The following is a 21,163-nucleotide window of genomic DNA, read 5'->3' as shown; positions in this document are numbered from 1 at the left end:
TTAGTGCATTTTGCATGTTTATTTTTGCTATAATTATGAATTACTCAATTTGTGTGTGTTGTTGTTGTGTATGTGTATGTGTGTTTGTTGTGTGGGTGTGTGTGTGATTTTTATGTAAATTCAGAATTTACAAAGTTTATTGTTATATATTTTTTTTCTCGATTTGCCTTTACTTTTCTCATCGTCAAATATTTATTTTATTTTTGTTTGGGCAACAAAAAAAGGGGGAATATTTTCTGCTTTACTTTTAACTATCTTTTACTTTGGATTTTCACTCCACTCCTTCCACAATTCCCTTTTAAATATCGGTTACGTTTTTTGTTTTGTTTTTGTTTTTTGCTTGAGATCAAAAGATAGTTAAACAAGTCGGTTGCTGAGGGTGGTGTGTAGAAGGTAGGATCTGTTAGGAAGAACGACAGCAAGATCATGCCTCATGCCTCGCGAGAAATCTATGTACATTTTCATTTATTTATTTAACTTGATTTATTTACACTTAAGCCAGCTAAACTGCTAATAATCATAGATAATAGTTACTCAAAAAAAAAAAATAGAATATAATGTATGCATAGAATAGAATTACGAATTACGTGTGTAGTTATCAATCCTACCGCCTTTGCTTACAGTCTTCAAGTAGAAACAAATTGAAAAATCGAAATCGAAAATCTTAGCAAGATCAAATCTTTCCTTATCAATCGGATCTCGACGTTTTGGTTAAAGTTCTTCGGCAAGTCGGGGGTCTTAAATGGGTTTATTTTTTCTCATTAATACTTTTGCGCTGCTCCCTCATCTCAACTTCTATCCTCCATCGCATAGCTTCTCTAAACTTTTAGCTACAACTATTACAACTGCTCAACCTAAGGCTATAATCTTATAACTCTACAACTAACATCCTATATTTAGTAGTTAATGTTTAATGACAATACAAAAAAAAAAAACAAAAAAAAATATATATATAGAGTTCTCCTAAGTGTTCCTAAGTGCTATTTATATATGTATAATATATGTATGGGTGTGTATCCTCATCGTTTAAACATTCAAACTTAATCACAAGTAAACGCGCTTTTTCTTCTCTCCTTCTCTCTACAATTGCACTGAATTTATATTCATATATATTTTTAGTTTTTACTTAATAGTTTTTATCTAGTAATTCCAACTGGCGGCGGCTGCTGCTGTGGTCACTGCCGGTGTGGAGCTGCTACTGCAACTGGTGCTTTCCACTGCTCCACTGGATGATGAAGTGGCCGCTCCTGCTGAAGGTGGAGGCGCCAGCGGGGCGGGCATCTCCTCGGAGGAGCCACCGCCATTGCTGCTCAGTCGTCGCACCCGCACCATTCGCAGCTTCTCCTCGTTGACCACTTTCAGCTTCAGCTCGCTGTTCTCCTCGCCGCTGTTCTCCGCTGTCGCCGTTGGTTGCTCCTCCTCGTCGTCGTCCTCCTCCTGCTTGATGTGCACCTCCGGCTCCATGAACCGCTGATCAATCTCCAGCTGGGCATGCTCATGCTCCTCCGCCTCCTCGTTTGTGGCCCCACTATCCGTTGGTTCGACGGAGGAGGAGGATCCCGATCCCTGCATCACGCACACCCCGTTGATGATGCGCTCGTTGTCCGCTGCTGCGGCTGCTGCTGCTGCCGCTGCCACGGCTGCCACGACGGCACTGGGATTGGTCACTGCACCGGCGGGATTGACCCACTGGGGGGCAGCCGGCTTGCGTCGCGAACTGCGCACCGCATTCGACATGTAGGCGGCGGCGGCTGCTAAAGCGGACTTGTGCAAAGCCTTCTCGTAATCGCTGGTTGTCTTATCCTCCTCCTGACCACCCTCCATTTCGGACTCATTGTCGCTGAGGTTGTGACCCGAACCTCCCTCTAGCTCCAAGTCCAGTTCCTGATAGTCATCGCTGCGCTCGCGCTTCAACGTGGGCATGGATAAATCCAATCCGCTCATCTGCTCCTTGAAGGCCTGATTCAGGGCCTGCAGTTCATCACCGGTGGCTGCTCCCACGGCGGCCGCTGCTGCAGCTGCTCCTGCCGCCGCCGCTGCTCCAGGAATCCCCGCCAAGCTGCGTCCCAAAATGGCAGCAGCTGCAAAGTACGGGGGATACGGAATCGGTGCACCACTCATGCCCATCCGCTCCTTGTGCAGCTCCAGCAGACGCTGCTGCAGCAGGATGCGGAACTGGACGGGATCGAAGGGCGTGGCACTGGTGCTCTCGCGACTCGGTATCGGATTATCCTGGCCGGCGGGTCCATGGGGAACCTGTTGCTTCAAGCGCATGCGATGATTGTGGAACCAATTGGTGATGGTTCGAGTGGCCAAACCCAATTCATTGGCCAGAAATTCAATGGTGCCCACATTGGGATAGGGATCCAGGGCAAAGGCCAATCGGAGAGCCTCCTTTTGCTCCTCGGAGAAGAGCACACGCTGCTTTTTGCTCGGCGGTGCTCCACCCACACCGGAACCCACTGAACCCGGTCCCGGACTGCTGGTATAGAAATCATTGGTATCATTGCTCGAGGTATCGCTGCTGTTGTCCTGCTGATTCGGTCCCGTGCTCCTCCTTCGCTTGCTCGCCTCCCGCCGCTCATTTTTCAGCAGCTGCAATCGCTCCACATTGTTGGCATCGCTCAGCCACAGCTGCATCCGAATGAAGGGTTCCCTTCCCTTGATGGACAACATATGCCACGGCTTCGGTTTGCTTAGCAGCTCGGAGACGGATCCCTGCGAGAGTCCCAGCACAGCCTCACCGAATATCTTCTGGCCAATGTTATTGGCCAACAGGGCCTCCTTGATCTTGGTGGTAATATCATGCGTATCCAGATCCTGGGTCAAGGCAGCCATCTCGTAGACCGTGGGCGACATGTGCTGGTGCAGACTCCTCATGGCATTCGTGCCATGCACGGGCATCAGCATGGGCTTCTTCTCGCCGGGATTGCTGCTCGGATTGGGATTGGAACTCGGATTGCCAGCCGACGGAGGCAGGCTGATGGCATGCTGGGGCGGCAGGCCGGGCGAGGTGAGCAGCATGCTCTGGTGATGCAGTGCAGCGGCCGCGGCATGTTGCTGCTGTTGCTGCTGCTGCTGGGCGACGAGATGTTGCTGCTGTTGCTGCTGAGCAGCCAGATGTTGCTGCTGCTGCTGGGCAACGAGATGTTGTTGCTGGTGATGCTGCTGAGCCACCTGCTGCTGCTGCTGCTGCTGCATGGCCGCCGACATGGCCGCCGCCTGCATCTGTTGCATGAGATGCTGCGCTTGGGCAGCTCCCGGTTCCTGCAACTTCAGCTCGCTCATCATCTTCTGCATGGGCAGGGAGCCCACCGCCTGCATTTTGCTGGCCAATCCCTGCGGCATTTGCGGACTGCCGCTGTAACTGCCCGTGCGCATCAGTTTCTCGGGGGCAATCTTGTACTGACTGGCCACCAGCTTGTGCACCGCATTCTCGTCCTCCAGGAACATCTTCATGCGGATGAAGGGCTCCCTACCCTTTTGAGTGAGCATGTGCCAGGGTTTGGGCCGCGCCAGCAAATCAGAGACGGAACCCTGCGATAATCCCAGCACAGATTCACCAAACAAACGCTGGGAAATGGAGTACTGCGAGAGCGCCTCCTTGACCCTTCTCACGATATCCTCCGTGTTGAGATTGTTGAACATATCGAACTGCTGCTGGGTGATGGGCGGCAGGACCGCCTTGGTGGGTCTTTGTGGAGTACTGTGATGCGGCGTCACCGGCGGCTGGGTGATCAGCGAGTTGGTTATCGAGGCCATTCGCTGCAGCGGACTGGCCGTGGCCGCAAACTCCTCTCCTTGGCTGCTTAAAGCTGGGGGTAAGATGGAGTTACTCAGCGGACTGGGCGCCGCCGAGTTGCCGCTGGTTGCTCCACCTGGTGCTCCAGTTGGTGCTCCTCCGCTGGGCAGTGGAGCTGCTCCCGCTGGCGGTGCTGGGGGAGCTGGTGTACCGCCTCCCTCGGACTTCCGGTAGCCATCCTCCCGTTCGCCATCCTTGGAGCAGCTGCTACTGCTGCCGGCGCTGTGCTCCAACGAGGATCGCTGGCCATTCAGCTTGATGTCCTTGGAGGCGGCGGCCGCGGCGGCCAGCGAGAGATCCTGGGCGCCATTGAGCACCTGCTGCTGCAGGGCCATCAGGCTCGAGAAGTTGGGGAACTGGGCGGCGGCCGCCTGTTGCTGTTGCTGCTGCTGCTGCTGGTGCTGCTGCAGCTTGGCGATCTCGCGCTCGAAGACATGACGCATATTCTCATCGGCCATGGCGGGAAAGGCATTGCCAGCCGCTCCCGGCATGCCGGCGGCTCCTCCGAACAGCGAGGGTGAGAAGAGGAAGCTAGAGGGGAGAAAGAAATTAATTAGAAAGGGTTTAACTAACTATAATATATATAAAAATTATTATTACATATTTAATTTAAATAAAATATGGTGATATTTATATATAAAACGTTTGGAAAATATTTGAATCGAGTTAGAAAATACTGATACAACAATATTCCTATTTACTTGAAATATTTTACGTCATTAGAAAAATAGAATTTGATATTAAAATCAAGGCCTACAATTTTTACTATAATTTTTAATTAAATAAAAAAATATTTAAATCAAGGTAGAAATAAGAATTTCATATTAAAATCAATGTTTCATATTTTTAAATTTACTATAATTTTAAAATCAAATATTCTCCTTTTTAAAATGTATTAATACCGCAAAAAATATTTAAATTAAATATGAAATCTTTGGATTGACTAGGTTTTTTAATTTTCTCTACCGCCGCGCTGCCACCTTTTCTCTCACACACGCAGTATACAATAATACGCACCTTGGAAAGGCCGTCTCCCTGGGAGTGCGTGCAATTAGCTCCTGGTAGAGCCGGGCCATCTTGTCCTGGGCCAAGTCCTCGTGCCTCAGTCGTTGCTGCTGCTCTCGCTCCCTCTCCCGCTGCTCCCTCTCCCTTTCCCTCTGCTGGGCGGCCGCTGCCTGTTCGGGAGTGAGATGCTGCTGCTGCTGGTGCTGCTGCTGCTTCAGCTGCTGCTCGACCTTGAAGAAGGGCGAGGTGCAGCTCTGCGGCGGCGACTTGCTGTCCTCGTTGCTGTGCGAATCCTCGCCGTGACTGCGACGCTCCTGCTGGAGCTCCCGATGCTCCCGATGGGCCACGCTCGTCTGCTTCATCAGCGACGAGGCCTCGCTGAGGATGTGGGCAATCCGGTCCTCGGACATGGAATCATCGCCGCCAGCGCCGCCGGCTCCACGACCCGCATACTGCGGCAGGCCAGAATCTGCAAGGGGAAAACATAAACCCAAGATTAGTATTATTTTTTTGGGGCAGAAGGGAAGGGGAGATGATCGCAAAAAGCCCATTAAATGCTGTAAAAACTTTATAAGGGGTATGATGGGTTGCTCGCTCGATTGGCAGGACATGGAAATCGACATGAACATGGAAATGGGACTCGAACTCAAACTGAAACTGAAACTCAAACCAGACCGAAACCAATTAAGCCATAAAGCGTTCAAAAAGCCAAAGCGAATTTGCGGCCATAAAGCGGCGCTGCAGTTCAAAAAGGGTCGCCGCCGTGGCCAAGTGTCCACCAAAAGTGCCACGCCTCTTCGCTGAGCCGCCCATCCAATGCATCCGAAACCATGAATGGGTATAGAAAAAATATATATACTCCTTTTTGGCATTTTTTTTTTTCATAACTCTAGACCTCAAATAGTTGTTCGATGCAAAAGCGTTGCGCTAATTTGGCACGCGCCATTCCTCAAACCCTGCAAAAATGCTCATCGAAGCGAGCGTCCAGGAGTTGAATAAACGAACGAAATGAATAAATGAATGAATTCAATTGCAAACAAAAAATCGCAATGGTTAAAGGCAGGTTGAAAAAAATTCAAAAATAAAAAAAAATTTCAACTGAAAATTGTTTTGCTGAAACTCAATTGAAAACGAAATGGAGAAGCGTTTTGCTTTTTGGCTTTTTGCTTTTGACTCGTGACAGAGAATCGAGTGGTAAATTGCAAAATAATCACACAAGTGGTTCGAGACACCAAACCCAAGCCAACCTACAGAGCAGTCAACTGGCGCCCGAACAGGGACATGACCCATACTTTGGACATGGCGCCCGAGCAGGGACCATTGAATTTCCTGTGTGATGTCCTGCGGCATGTTTTTGTGGCTGCCACAGCAAAAACATCAATCAGCCGCACACGTTCAGCGGAATGGAACGCAATGCGGAATGAAATAAGTACAAATATCGAATGGGAATGGGTACGGGCGGCGATGAAATGAAATAACTGAAAATCGCTTTACAATTGCCAAGCATAATCGATGCCCAAAGGAGCAAACACTTGGCCGCAAATAAAACTGCAAGAATCGGTATGCCAGCGGAAACGGAAATCAACACATGAATGACAAATGTCCAGGCACCGGGCAACGTTTCCTCTTTCCACCGTTCCAAAAACTTCCTGGACTGACAGCCATTGAAGCGAGAGATTTGAAAAATAGCTGAATAGTACGGGGTGGGGGCAACTGAACGAGTAGATGGATAAAGGCGATAAAATGGCCAACTACAATAGATCCAACTCCCCCGTTTTTTCTTTCTTTCGTTGCCATGGCATAAAAATTGGAAAAATCATTTTGTGTGCTATACGTTTTTTTTCCTCTTATGAGTGGACTCGAACTCGGACTCCTTGTCGTCGCTTCATTTGGGGATTACAAAGTGTTTTTGTGTTATAAAGTCGAAGATGACATTGATGACACCTGGAATGACCCAGACCCAGACCCAGGTTATCGTTGGTATGGCGTTGGTCAGACACAGACAGCTTAAGCGGTCTTAACGGATGATTGTGGCCAGTTTGGATGGGTTTGGGTTTTGGATGGGATTGGATTGGGTTTTAAGTATGAAGCACACTTTAAAGCTGAGCTGAATATGGGTTAGGAATCTATCATTTCTAAGACTTGGTTGCATACTTTTTGAATTACACACTTCCTTTCATTTTTCACCTGAATTTAGAGGATTTAGAGAATCGAAATTCCAATTAGTAAAGTTCACCCCGCAAAACTTTTGTGTGTTACCCAATTTCCATATTTATTTTTGTTGGCATCATTTTAATATTTGGCCACACAGAAATTTAAGAGCCTCACGTGGCGTACAGACAAAGCTGTCGCCTCCTCCTCCTTTCTCAACCCATCCTATACAATATAATATTTTGCAAAAGGACTTCCCGACTTTCCCATTTCGAAGTTGCCCGCAGTTTTTTGGCCCCCAACTTTCGCTGCCATCCTTTATGGCCATCATTCAACTTTTTACTATATATTTCCCAGATATATAAATATATATATAGAGGGAAAGAGAGAGAGAGATTGGGACATTCAGATATGGATATATATTTGTCGTTACCGTTGGCCACTTTTTTGTCTGCGATTTACATTATTTTTTTTCCCCCGTTGTGTGTTGTAACCCACACCACTCATTTCTCAGATGCTGTTTGGGGATTTTTTGTTTTGTAATTTATTAGAGAGGAACATGTTGACCAAATTGTCATTCAAAGGGATTTCGGACCACAGCAGCAGCAGCAGAAGCAGCAGATATGAGCTATCATATTTGTCTAGCGCATACCAAATAAAAATGTATACATAGCATAGAGGTATATCTATAACGTATAACGTATATTTTTATATGACAATCTATCTATCCACCCCACTCTCCTATACCCCTGGCAATTTGCTTGATGAATATTTGCCTTTTATAACAAATCAGAGTAGGAAGCACCAGAGCCCAGAAGCAGGAGGAGATCCACACAGACAGTGGAGTGAAGTGTCTATATCTTGGGGCCTTGGGGTTGAATTCGTTTGTTTTTTATATTCTAATACAATAAATATTTGCCAGCACACGGAGAAATATGTAATCATACTTCAACATACGTCGCGTCGATCTCAAAAGGGTTATATATATGGGGTGGGTTGGATGGTGTAAAAAGAAATATAGAAGGTCGGAATTGAACGGCACATTGAAATTGGCACACGCACGCAATTTGCATTAATTGCAAGAAAAATTTTCTAATTAAAATGCCAGTCATTTGTATTTCCTTTTCGCTGTGACTGTGAGTCCTGTGACTCCTTTGGGCCCCCCCTTTTTTGGTATAGACCCCCTTTTGGTTGCTGTTCTTGTTCCTGTGTATTAGCAAAAGTGTCAATTAAAAAAAAAAAATAATAAAAGTACCAACGAAGACAAGGCCAAGTGGGTGGTTGGTTAGAGAAGAAGCAGGGGCGTAGACAAAGGGGGGCTTTTTAGGATAAATCCACCTCCCAAAAAAAAAACAAATATATGAAATTGGGTATTTAAAAAGTATTCAACACAACATTTTTTCTGAAACCCCCCTCAACTAAATTCTGGCTACGCCACTGGCAAAGAAGTGCCTTCGAATTGGAAACGAAATTGGAGGCTTCTTCTTTCTAGCTGAGCAGAAAGCAAACGTAGCATGGCGAATTGAAGAGTTTCGACAGGAAAAGGGGTTTTATTCTATATACGAACGAATGTGGGTTCCTTCTGCACTGCAGAGAGTCGTCACCTGTTATCAAAAAAAAAAATATATAAAACGTTTCACTGCCATTTAACCCATTCCAATTGCACCTTCGCACTCATTGTTTGTCTTGCAATTAAGCAGAAAATATGAGAGAGAAAGGGTGTGCGAAAGAGAAGGGGGCAGAGAAGAGGGAAAGAGACAGCAGCAGCAGCCAGGAGGAATTTTTCGCATTTATGGTGTGGGGAGGGGTTTCAGGGGGTTACGTGCAACAACTTTGTCTTGCATTTTAATTTGTTTTCGTCATGATTTCGCTGCTTTGTTCTCTTTTCCACCTTGCAAAAGCCACCACCACCATCACTTCTTCTTCCTTTTATTTCGCTGCTGTTGTCAAAGTTCATTACAAAGTAATTAGCTGCCTTATATGCAAAATAAAAAGCACAAAAATCAAGCACGAACACGACATGTGCAACATTAAATTCTCTGTTTTTCCCTCTTTTTTTTTGGTCTGCTTATTTTTCATTTCATTTGATTTTATTTTATTTGATTCTTTTTATTACAGTATTTTTCGGTTAGTCCTCATCAAATTATTAGCACTCCCTGATCGGAGGCCATTACTCTTCGGCCGCGGGGCTCTGGCTCTTTCTTTCATTCCTGATTGCCTCATTTCGTTCATCACAAAAGATATCAAAGAAATTCAAAATAAAATAAATTTTAGCTACGCCACAGTTTTGTTGCTGTTGCTGGCGATCGCCAGATTTATGAAAATTGTTGAGCGAGCTTTATGCTAATTTATGCGTATTGTTTGGCCGGCCCACGCAGTCAAACCTGCGCCTCCCCCTTTCAACCCGAAAAACAAAAACAGAAAAAAAATAGCAGCGAAAGAAAAAAACCACCTCATCTGTCTGTTTTTGTTACCGCAATGAGTCGCCACACTTAAGCGATGCCACCGAAATTTGAATGGCCAAGTTATAGTATTTTAGGGGTGACATCCCTAAAAGATCGATGAATTAATATCATTTCGATAGGTATTATTTTAAATTTCGATATATGTTGATAAGCTTGTAATATTTGTATTAAAAATAATTAAGATTATATGTGATATAAAAAACTTTTATCGATCAATGTTATCCTGCTCTTTTCTACAATACATTTATCATATCGATTTTTTTTGATCATTACGATAATTTATCTTAACAAGCTCATCCCTAGAGCACTGTACCTGTGCTTAATGCTTAATGTATAAATAAAATCAAGTCAAATCAAATGAAATGAAATCGCGCAAAGGCGAAGGAATTGATACGCCCCGTTGGTCACTTAGTCAGAAGAATAGCAATATCTCCCAGTATTTCTTTCTTTTATTTTCTTCGTGTGGCATCAACAGAGCACACGGAACACACGAACACGCACACTTTTAGCCCGCTTTATGGCTTGTGACAAATAATTTGTGAAGCGGCCGCAAATAAATGTGTGGCAGTCTGCCTTGCTTTTTTGGTTTTTTGTTTTTATTCAGCCGCATCTTCGGGCGTTTGGAATGCTTTTGTTTTGTCGAATCCCGTGTGTTTTTGGTTCTATTCTTAGGCACTCGCACTCGCACTCTTATTCTTTCTATTATTTTTTTATTATTTTTTTGGCCCGAGTTGGCCTGGCTAAAAGCAAATAAACGACAACGGCGTTGTCTGCTGAAAATTATGTGTTAATATGCTAGTATTATTAGCTGCTATAATGGCTCCGTTAGGCTGCCTCTTTTCCACCCCCTTCCCACCCCTTCTGAAAACTCCATTCTTCGCCTTTGTCATTACGTATACGCCGCGTAATTTCTCGCTATATTTGCCTTGGCTTTGAGGCTCCCTGCTAAACGAGTTTCAATTGAGCACTTAACTCTCCCCTGGTCTTTACTATTTTCCCTCTTGTTGTTGTTGTTCTTGTTCGGCAAAAGTCCTGTCAACAGTTTTTTCTGCGTTTGTGGTTTGAGCAAACTTTACTCAAAAAAAAATTAGAGAGGGGGCAATAATGAAAAAGGGGAATTGGTAGAAAAGATATTTTGCATACAATAAGGTATAAATCCCCCCAATGGGGTGAAAAATTAAAAAAAGCGTATTCAAAAAGTAGGCAATCACCTAAGTATTCTATAATTATAAATTTATAAATATAAATAAAAAACCTAAACTTCTATCGATATTGCCCTGCTCTGAACTCTTGTTCACCCTCCTTTTTGGCTGCAGTTTAATATGCAACAATTGTCGTTAAATGTTGTAAATAAAAAAAAAGCAGAATAAAAAGAGGGAAGGCAAAAAGAAATAGGGAAACACAAACCGAAAACGCAAAAACTTTTGCGTCAAGCTAGTGCTGGTGTTCTGTCCCTACAACGACTGGCACCCCCTGAATCACCACCCCCTGAGCCACCACCCACTACCCACTGCCACCCTCTTTTTGGCCAGCCACAAAGACGACTTCAAACGCTCGGCACGTCAGCGTTTTGCATGCCTCGTTGAAGTCTGTTGCAGTTGCTATTTGTTGTTGTTGTTGTTGCTCACAGTTGTTGTTCTTGTTGCTGTTATTATTGTTGTTGTTGTTGTCGTCATCGCTGGTTGTTGTTTACATTTAATTCAACTTCACGTTGTTCGCTATATATGTATGCTTATTTTTTTTGTGTTGTATTTTATTTTTTTTTTAATTTTTTTCTTTTTCTGTTGTATTTTGTTTCAAGCCTTTCACAGACCAATTGTCACGGCAGTCGTCGTCGCGTCGAAACCCCCCTTTCTACCCCCTTTTCTACACCCCTTATAAGCCACCCACCGCCCCATTTTAACCGTTTCGCTCATAACGCGCTTTAAACAATTACAATTCAAAATTCATTGACGCGCATCCTGGGTTAACTTTTGCCACAATGACTTCAAAGTATTGTTAACCAAACGAGTTGACAGGGGCGCACGTCTAAAAGGGGGATGCGGGGGAGGTCATGGGGGGGCAAGAGTTCACTTGGAAAAAATTAGGATCGAAGATCAAGATAATTAAAACGTTTAAAAATATTTTAGATTTTTTAAATCCTAAAGGGCATTGAAAAAAAATGAGGATCGAAGATCAAGATAATTATAATATTTCGAAATATTTATCTAAACTTAAGAGCAAAAGGTAACTCTAAAAAATATATAGAGCTTAACCTCTGTTGCACTTTAACCCTCGGCTGGCCAACTTTAACCCCCTTTAGCCCCCCTTTGGCCACAACTCCTCTCTATAAACAGTCACAGTTAGTTTAGCTGCCATGAGTAATCGTCATAAATTAATTGTCAACATTTGCATGCACTTAGACCAACACACACACACACACGACGCACACACACACATTTGATTAACTTTGTGGCAGGTGAAGGGAAAGAAGGGGCGTAGGCAAAAATAGTAGAAAGGGGGGAGTGCGTGCTGGCACTTTAAACATACTTTTGCATTGACATATTTTCGCTTTTTCCGCCGCCACAAACTTTTCCGGCCATAAAATTGATGACTAATCAATAAGGGAAACGGGAAACCAAGACAACTAGATAACAAGAGCTGACATGGGCGTATGGGAGGGGGGGTTCGGTTGAAAGAAATGTGACCCCTAGAAAATAATAATATAAAATTATCTCCTATAGCTAATGTACCCATTATAATGTACAGATCTCAAGATCCGTGGTGAATGAAAATACGAAAACTAAACTAAAGACGGGAGGGGGGGAAAAAACCAGACAAAATGAAACGAATTCCTGTTCATTTTCACGCCTAATGTGCGAATTTGCCGAAATTTATGGCGACAGGCAAATGGCCGCTCCAACTGCACCGCAAATGTCTCTCTTTGCTACGCCCACCGCCCCCCAACGCCGCCCCTCCGCCACCCCCGCCACTGGTAAAGGGGGGCATCGTCAAGTTTGTCGCTGCCGCTGCTGTTGGCACGTTGATTATACGCAAAAATCAAAAATAATTAAAATTTCACAATTTAATGTTTTGGCCGCGGGCCAAACGAAATGAAAAACGCCAAAAGCCGCAAAAAATCAACAAAAAACCCGAAGAAAGTGAGGGGACAGCGAGAGGACATCGTTTGAAGTTCGAGTTTCAAGACCCTCTTTTCAATCGGTTAAGGCTTGAATCGGTTTTGAATCGGTTTTGAATCGGTTAGAGTTCAATGAGCTGATAAGTTTTTAAGCTTTCAAAATAATATACCTTTTAACTTTTTTTTTACATTTTAGTTCCCCCTTCAACTCTTACTATTTTTAATTTTTAAAACTTGTTTAATAACACTATGCAGCATCAAAAATTAACCTCGATGAATGCTATATTTTTGGATTCGTTACGAATTCCCAAGTAAAATTGCGTTTTCCAAAGAGTTCCCCGACGCAAGGATTCTTAGCAAAAGGACCTCAAAGTTCGAAAAATGCTGAAATTGACCAACTTTGCGGAGCTCTCAGAGGCAAATGGATGCATGGCTTGGTTCGAAGTTAAAGTTTTTTAAAAGATACACCCTTTATCTTTCAAACCCCATACATGAAATAATTTTAGGATTTTTTTTAAGGCAGAAATAAATTCCAAAAAACATAGTCAAAAAACTGAAAAACATACAGCTGCGGTCAAAATAGTAGCAGTGTTGCCGCCTTTCGTTTTTAAAAGTTTGATGTTGTAATTTTTTCTTATCCAATTAGTCTAATAGTAAAATTATAATCAATACAATATTACCAGGAAAAGATCAATTACAACAACAAACTTTTAAATACACAGGGCGGCAACACTACTACCATTTTGACCGCAGCTGTATACTTTCATGTTTTTTGACTATGTTTTCTAGAATTTGTTTCTGCCTTAAAAAAAATCTTAAAAATTTTTTAAGTATGGGGTTTAAAAGATAAAGGGTGTATCTTTTAAAAAACTTTAACATCGAATCAAACCATGCATCCATTTGCCTCTGAGAGCTCCGCAAAGTTGGCCAATTTCAGCATTTTTCGAACTTTGAGGTCCTTTTGCTAAGAATCCTTGCGTCGGGGAACTTTTTGGAAAACGCAGTTTAACTTGGGAATTCGTAACGAATCCAAAAATATAGCATCCATCGAGGTAAATTTAAAAAGCACTAAAAATGCTGCACAGTGTAATTATTTTTTTTACAAAAATCCTGCTTATCCTTTTCACTCATTTTGTTGGACAGTTGAACTTTATGACCACCGCTTACCTGTCCAAGTTGCTAAGCTGCTCTGTAATGCATCAACCCCATACTAAACCTCCTTCCTAACCCCCTTCCGTAACCCCTTCCCAACTCCCTTCCAACCCCCTTCTCAACCCATTTTACTTGGCTAATCCACTCACCTTTCTTGGGTATCAGCGATTTGAGCAGCATGACGGCATTATCGTCACAGGCCCAGGCGTGCATTTTGCGGTAGCTATCGCGTCCCTTCTCCGTCAGCTTGTCCCATGGCTTGGGTTTGCTCAACAGCTCCGAGACGGTGCCTTGCGACAGGCCCAATATGTATTTGGCAAACAGCCGCTGGCCAATGTTGTGCACCGACAGGAGTTCCCGAACGCGACGCGAAATGTGCAGGGTATCCAGCGCCTGATTGGCGTACTTATCCATGTTGTAGCGCAGCATCTCCTGCAGCTTGGCCTCCATGGGATCGCCCTTGGGTATCAGTGATTCACCCAAACGGCCGGCCATCGAGGCTCCGGGAGGCAATTGCAGTTCCGAATCGGCGAAACGATAGTGACCCACACGTCCATCGCCACCACCGGCGGCCACTTGGGCGGCGGCAAATTGAAAGGCCGGTAGGCCGGGCAGAAAACCGGATACTGGACCCAAATGGGCATGAGCGGCCATTGCGGCGGCGGTGGCCAGTCCATTGCTATCCTCCTGCAGCAGCGATTTCTGTGCTCCGTTCAGTGTGCTGGCCAAACTGGCGGCCAGTTGAGCGGTGGCCTGGGTGGCCTGGTTGCCAGCATTGTTGCTACCACCGTTCCCAGACGCCGCCGTAACCGAAGGTGTACTCGAATTCGAACTGGATTCGTGATGCAAGTGATGCAAATGATGCAAGTGATGGCCATGATGATTCAAGTCGCTGTTGGTCGCTGGATTGCTGTTGCTGCCGCTATTTTGCAGGTGATGATGATGGTGGTGTTGCTGCTGTTGCTGGTGGTGTTGCTGCTGCTGCTGGTGATGTTGCTGGTGGTGGTGTTGCTGCTGCTGTTGCTGGTGATGTTGCTGCTGGTGGTGGTGGGCATCTAGGCGAGAAGAGTTGGAAGAGTTGGAAAATGTTGAGTTAACCAGTTGACTAAGCAGGGCTGTGGACGATGGTCCATGTTGCTGCTGTTGTTGTTGCTGCGGTTGTTGTTGTTGTTGCTGTGGAAAGTGTAGATGTTGCTGGGGGGGCAACGGTGGTGGCGGCGGCGGCAGCAATTGTGCCTGCTGCTCGGCCCTAAGATTTTGATAATTTATTGGCGTTTTGCTCCCTGGCATTTGTGCATTTGTATTCAAAGTGGTATTCATATTTGCATTCACATTATTATTCGCTGAGGATTCAAAGCCACGTCGCCAATAATCGTTGACCAGATTGACCGAAGGATGATCCTCATCCTCATCCACATCTTCGATTTCCTGCTTGGGCGCCATGTCATTTTTCGTTTTCGTTTCCGTTTCGTTTGTTGTTTCAGGTGTTGTCAGTGTGGCCAGAGTTGCATTTACAGCTGCTGGCGATTCTTCTTCTTCTTCATCATTTCGGTTGATTTCTGGGGATAACAACAAACAAATTGGGCTATTTGTTGTTGCTGCTTTTTTGGGAAAGCAAGATCATAATTTTTTGATAGTTTTTTTTTTGTTTTTTGTCAACAACATCCAAGGAACAAAACGCCAAAAATTAATCAAAATTTGTCTTTTGCCGGTTCTTTGTTTTTTTTTTTTAATTTTTCTTAGGAATTTTTTTATTTTTTTTTCGCCAATTTAGTGCAACAAAATAACAAAGAATCTCTGATTTTTGTATGTGTATGTATGGTATATATAAAAACGATTTATGATTGAAAATAGCGATAAAGAGAGATGTGGAGTGTGTGTGTGTCGTTCTGCTATCGATAAACATGCGGAACACAACAGCAACAACATCGACAACAACAACATTGATATCAACAAAACAACAACAACAAGAGTAACAATAACCATCATTTTCATTTTCATTCGCATTCGCTCGATGCAAATATTTTGTCAGAGGTGGAAATAAAAAAAAAGAACAGAAAAAAGAAAAGGAGAGCTGTTTGCCTTTTTGGCCCATAAAATCTGGCGCCGTCTGCCTTTATAGAAACCCCTTACCAAACCCCTTACTCCTCCACCTCCCCCACAGAGATATAAATAATTATTCCTCTTCTTCTTTGGACGGTTTATCCTCCGCCGGCGATAAGCGGTTAAATAAACCATAAAAAGAAAAAGAAATACAAGTCGTCGGTTTCAAATCAAAGCGATTGATAAACCAAGAAATATATCGGACAGGCGGAGGAAGCAGGATGGAGGAAGGAAGAATGAGAGGCAAACAGCAGCAAGGCAAACCGGAAGTACAGTACGCACACTAGGGTGGACCATTAAGAGCTGACCAATAATTAAATCATTTAAAAATAATTTATTTAGAAATTATTGTTATAATATTATGATTAAAAAAATATTTTTTTTTCTTTAGTTAAAATTTAATATTTTGCAATGATCTTAAAAAATTTGGTAGAAGATATTTTTGGTTATTATACTTGTAATCCAAAAACTATACAATTTGATCCACCCTGATAAGCAAAAAAAACACAACTCGGGACGCGAACTCGGGACTCACCTTCGCTGATGGCATCACTGGCGCCATTCTTGAGCGCCTCGGCGGCCAGGGCTTTGGTCCGCTCGATGAGCAGCGCCTGGAATTTGTTGGGGTCGTTGGCGCAGGCGGCGGCAGCGGCGGCCGCAGCTGCAGTGGCCAAAGCTGAATTCGGACTGAGCACATTCAGATCCAGCGGACTGCTGAAAGTTGTTAAAGACATTGCACTTTTAGTAATCGTTATAATATAGAATATAATATAGGAAATATTTAATATTAAGCTTCATGGTGTAGGCACTTACTGCTGTTCCTTTTTGATTTTGAGCTCGTTGCTATCGGTGGTGGTGGTGGTGTTGGTGGCATTGACCGCCTCCCGATCCTCGGCCTCCTCCTCCTCCTCCTCGTCGTCGTCACCCCGCTGGTGCTCCTCTGGCTTCTCCTCCGCCTCCTCGGAGTCAACCAGCATGGCCTGATCCTCGTCCTCATCCTCATCCTCAGCGGCGGCGGCAGAAGGAACTGCTGCTGAAGTCTTTGTGGCCTCCGGCAGATCGCCAATGCTGATGACGGATGATGACGCATCCAGCGGTGTGGCGGCTTCTCCTGCCTTGTTGCTCTGCTTATTGTTGTCGCTGCTCTGGCTATTATTGTTGTTATTGGTGGCAGCTGCTGCCGCCAAAGCGGTCGCCTCGGCGAGAGCCTCATTGATCTGCTGCTTATCGAGACGCGCCTCCAATCGCATTATGTGCTGGCGCTTGACCTCCAAATGCTCCTCCAGTCGCTGGATTTGCACCAGATGCGTCTGCTCCAGCGCCCTCAGGCGTTGCAGTTCGTCCAGAAGTGCTTTAATCTGGAAAAGTGAGAAAGGTGGGGATTAAAAATTAGGTATTATAAAGTTTACTAAAAATACTAAAATTTACAATATTATATATTTTATAGTTATTGCTGTTTGGGTTATCTTACGGAGAAATCACTTCCTAGCTAACATCTACACTGTAGTAAAAACTTTTTGTGAAAATATAAACCTTGTGGCTTTACTGGTTTGGGATCTGCTTTCAACCTTCGAATTAGAAGGAAGCGAGTTTTATATTTATCGATTATTAGGAATTCTAATTTAATTCTTATTTAATTCAAAGCTAATTCCTGTAACTCTCTTTCTCTATCAAAATCCTTATCCATTGATTGCTGTTGTCTCGTGTTTCCCCATTTACCTTCTGGGAAAATTCACATTTTCCTCACATGTGTCTGCGTGCCTGCGCGTGTGTGTGTGTGTGTGAAAAGTTCTCTAGAGTTATAAAATAATTTTTAATAAAATTAACAACGACGTCAATGTCGCTCGGCGGTGATTGCCGGGGACTGATGCTGGTGATGTACATATATATATGTAGGGTAGAAACCACCCACCCAACCGCCAAATGCCGCCAGGTACAGTGAAGCCCCCCAAACCATATTCCCACCCCCAAAGCTTTGCCGATGTGGGCTTTGTTTGGGAACTTTGTTTGTTTGATGAAAATATGATAATTGGCAAATTTGACAAGGGAATTTTTCTTAAGTGCGTCGACAGCACACATCCCCTCTTAATTTTCTTGCAACCCCTACTATCTCCAAAAAAAAACCCCCCCTTTTCTTTCCGAAAGTTGACAAGATAAAGTTTTTCGACAGCGCCGTGTGGTATGCAACGAAATTTTTTAATGACAGCCAGGTGGGCGTGTCCCTTTCCCCTTTTTCTCATGTGTGTGTATTTGTTATTATGTGATTAAAATTAATTTTATGGCGCGGTTTTTAATTGACGCATCTGCCGGGGGAGCAAAAACTTTGAATAAATCGATCGAAGAAGTTTAGAAAATATTTACTTGTTTTCTCATTTATTTATTGATTTTTGAATATTTTTTTTTTTTCGGGGAGTGAGTCAACTTTAACCCATATGCTAATAAATAAATAAGTTGAGAAATCAACATAATTCTAACTACGAATTTGCGTGTCATTGCGTGATTTGTGTCGAACATGGGCATAAACAATAATTTCATCAACATGGGAACACCACAGACACACACGATATAGGGGTCCCCACTTCATGTGTCTATTTTATCAATATTTGTGGAGGGGCACACGCTGCTGATGATTATTGGCCATAAACAATGGGCCAGAACATAATTGGCATTAAAAAAGCATCAAGAACATGCGTGTATTGCCATGTGGCATGCCGAAAAATGCAAAACAGCCGCCAGCCGGTTAATTCTATTATCAATCAAAGGAAGGACCCCCGAACCTCGAGCCCAGAAACCCAAAGGATATGTGAAAGGGTTTGGGTTTGAGTTTGAGTTTGGGTTTCTGGGTTAGCTGGCATGCGTGTTCGATTTTTCATTAGCATACGGGATACGAAGCCACCCTTTTCGAAAAGTACGAAAAGTAGAGAGACATGACAAGACGACAAACGACTCAAATTAATTGCATAAAAATCTTATGGGTGCGGTAAGCCGGGCAGGCAGGCAGGCAGGGGTGGCTCTTCTAATTGCCAACTGCTTGGCGGAGAAGACATCCCTTGGAAAATTGGAATTTTTCAGCTTTCTTAAATAAACGTAATTAGCGAAAGTCGGCAGGGGAGAATGCCTGATGAGTTAGTCCACACATGTGGCAACTGTACCTCTGCATATTCAATATGATATTCCTTAATACCTTCTTTATACGCCCAAAAAAACACGACGGGATCAAATCGATATGCGAATGGTAACTGTATGGTAAATTTATGTACTTTTTCATAAAAAAAGAGGAGAAACCTAATTAGTAAACCTAAATGACAATGAAGTTTGGCAACAGCGACTATGCAAATTGAAAGCTACGAAAATTGTCATTGGGATTTTTCCGTATTTCCTCGAACATTTTTGGAAAATATTAAAACGATAAATCAACTTTTTGGATTTTGAGCCAGCACACACACAAACACACATAAAGTAGTAGACAGTAGAAATCATTTTCAACCCTTGAGCAGAAAGTTTTCTGTGGTTGATGAGGCTGCAAACTGGGGGAAATGGGGAGGGGAGTTATTATATATATGTAACATCTAACAGCAATCAAACAAACTATAACAAATACTTTAGAGGGGGACAGGGACTCCTGTGTTGGTTTTTCCCTCCTGTATTGACTGTGAAATTATGAAAATTTACATTTTTCCCAACTCACTCCTTCAAAAAATCAACCGAAAATGCTGGACAAAAGACTGGACTGCCCTGCTGTTGGATTTTCCCTCTAGTTTGGGTAATAATTTTTGGCTTACAAACGGAATAGATAGATAGAACGGGAATGTGGAACATTAGCAACAGCAGCGAGCGAAAAGCAAACGATTTGTAATTAACAAAATTGCCAAGCAGCCGAAAAGTAACCCATTCCTTGCTGAATTTTGTTTTTACCCTTTTGCATAACAATTGACAAAGCAGTCAATATACACATATATGTGGGGGTGGAGGTGGGGGGGTTTTGGGATCTGAAACAACAATAACAAACACTCGAAGGCAAAAGACGCAGAGAAACGTAGCACAATTGGCAGCAGGACTTTTCGCTTACACAGAGGGAAATATTTTAAATACCGAGTAGGGAAAGTAAAAAGATATATTTTTAAATATTTAAAAAAATAAATCTAATGCAAATAAAGAAATAGAATTAAATAGTTGTACTTAGAATATATTTAGAAATTTAAACATGAAATATTTTCAATATTTTAGTTAAAGAATAAATTACTAAAAATACATTCATAAATTAGTATCCCTTTAAATATTCACTATAAATATTTTTAAATAAATAAAAAATCTATAACAGATGTAAAAATCTAAAAATTTCTCCGCGTGCCTCAGAAGGAAGCATAAAATGCCAAAAGGAATTAAGGTTATGCCTCGGTCTGTCTCTACATCTCTGCACATATATATCTCCCTGCATATGTATATTCCACATGAGGCAAAGGCAAAGGGTTTTGCAGCTGGGTGGAGGGGAGTGGGTGGTGGTGGGGGTGTAAAAAAAGGGTTTAATCAGCGAGCAGCAGCATCTCACACACACAACAAAACACACACAGGGACACCAATCTACAAATACAAATTAACAATAAGCAATCAAAGACACACACACACTTGCAAAAGCGAAGCTCTTCAGGGCTTGCTTATAAAATAATTCTCTTCTGTATTTTTCCTCCTTTTTTTTTTTTTGGTTTTTTGTTTTTTAGACTTTTAGGCCGTCAGCTGCCAATGGCAAAGGCAAAAACCGTCAAAGGAATTAAAATTCATTCGGGCATAAAAATTTTAAAATATATATATGACTGGCTGAGTGGAGTGATGGATAGAGATAGCGCATATAAAAAAGGGGTAACTTTTGCCAGCGGCAACATCAACATCAGGTGGAAGTGTGGGGGGGGGGGAGATAAGGGGGGGATGTGGGCTGGCTGGGGGTTGACTCTGTTGTTAATTTCCAAAAAGCCAAAAGACAAATGAGTAAAAGGCAACAGCCGGGGAAGAAGCTTCGTCTCAATGTCGTCAACTGTTTTTTTTCGAGCACTCCTTGCTGAATTTTATGGGCCACACAGAGAGAAAAGCAAAGTGCTTTTGTATTTCATTATTTTTAATTTTTTTTAATTCACTTGATGTTTTTTTAGCTAATTAATATTTTGAAGGGAAATGTGGTATTCAAAAAGTAGTTTTTCTGCTTAAATCCTCACCCAGCTTAAATTCGCTACTGTTAAAAACTATGATTAATATAAAAATAGAATCTTTTAAAATAATTTCCTTAAAATCTCTTTATTTCTTTTTCTCTCAGTGATCGTTCTTGGCCGTGCAGCTTGTCATTGATTTTTGATTGTTTCAAGTGTTGGCAAAGGA

At 43.2% G+C, this 21,163-nt stretch overlaps 1 protein-coding gene across 2 annotated transcripts in view; it reads right to left on the bottom strand.

Moving 5' to 3' along the window:
- Window positions 1-256: 256 nt before the first annotated feature.
- ct (homeobox protein, cut) overlaps window positions 257-21,163 on the bottom strand; it is a 70,381-nt gene continuing 49,474 nt past the window's right edge. Inside the window, exons 3-7 of one of the 2 annotated variants that reach the window (XM_017145954.3) lie at window positions 16,610-17,154; window positions 16,332-16,510; window positions 13,843-14,748; window positions 4,820-5,276; window positions 257-4,333 (exon numbers count right to left, since the gene is read on the bottom strand). In XM_017145954.3, coding sequence (XP_017001443.2) covers window positions 1,141-4,333; window positions 4,820-5,276; window positions 13,843-14,748; window positions 16,332-16,510; window positions 16,610-17,154 — 5,280 coding nt within the window. In that variant the 3' untranslated portion in view covers window positions 257-1,140. The remainder of the gene's footprint in view (window positions 4,334-4,819; window positions 5,277-13,842; window positions 14,749-16,331; window positions 16,511-16,609; window positions 17,155-21,163) is intronic. The other variant, XM_070218340.1, reaches the window with a different exon arrangement.

The sequence above is a fragment of the Drosophila takahashii genome, chromosome X, assembly GCF_030179915.1.
Source record: "Drosophila takahashii strain IR98-3 E-12201 chromosome X, DtakHiC1v2, whole genome shotgun sequence".
NCBI lineage: Eukaryota > Metazoa > Arthropoda > Insecta > Diptera > Drosophilidae > Drosophila > Drosophila takahashii.
This window is presented reverse-complemented; position numbering and strand designations above follow the sequence as displayed.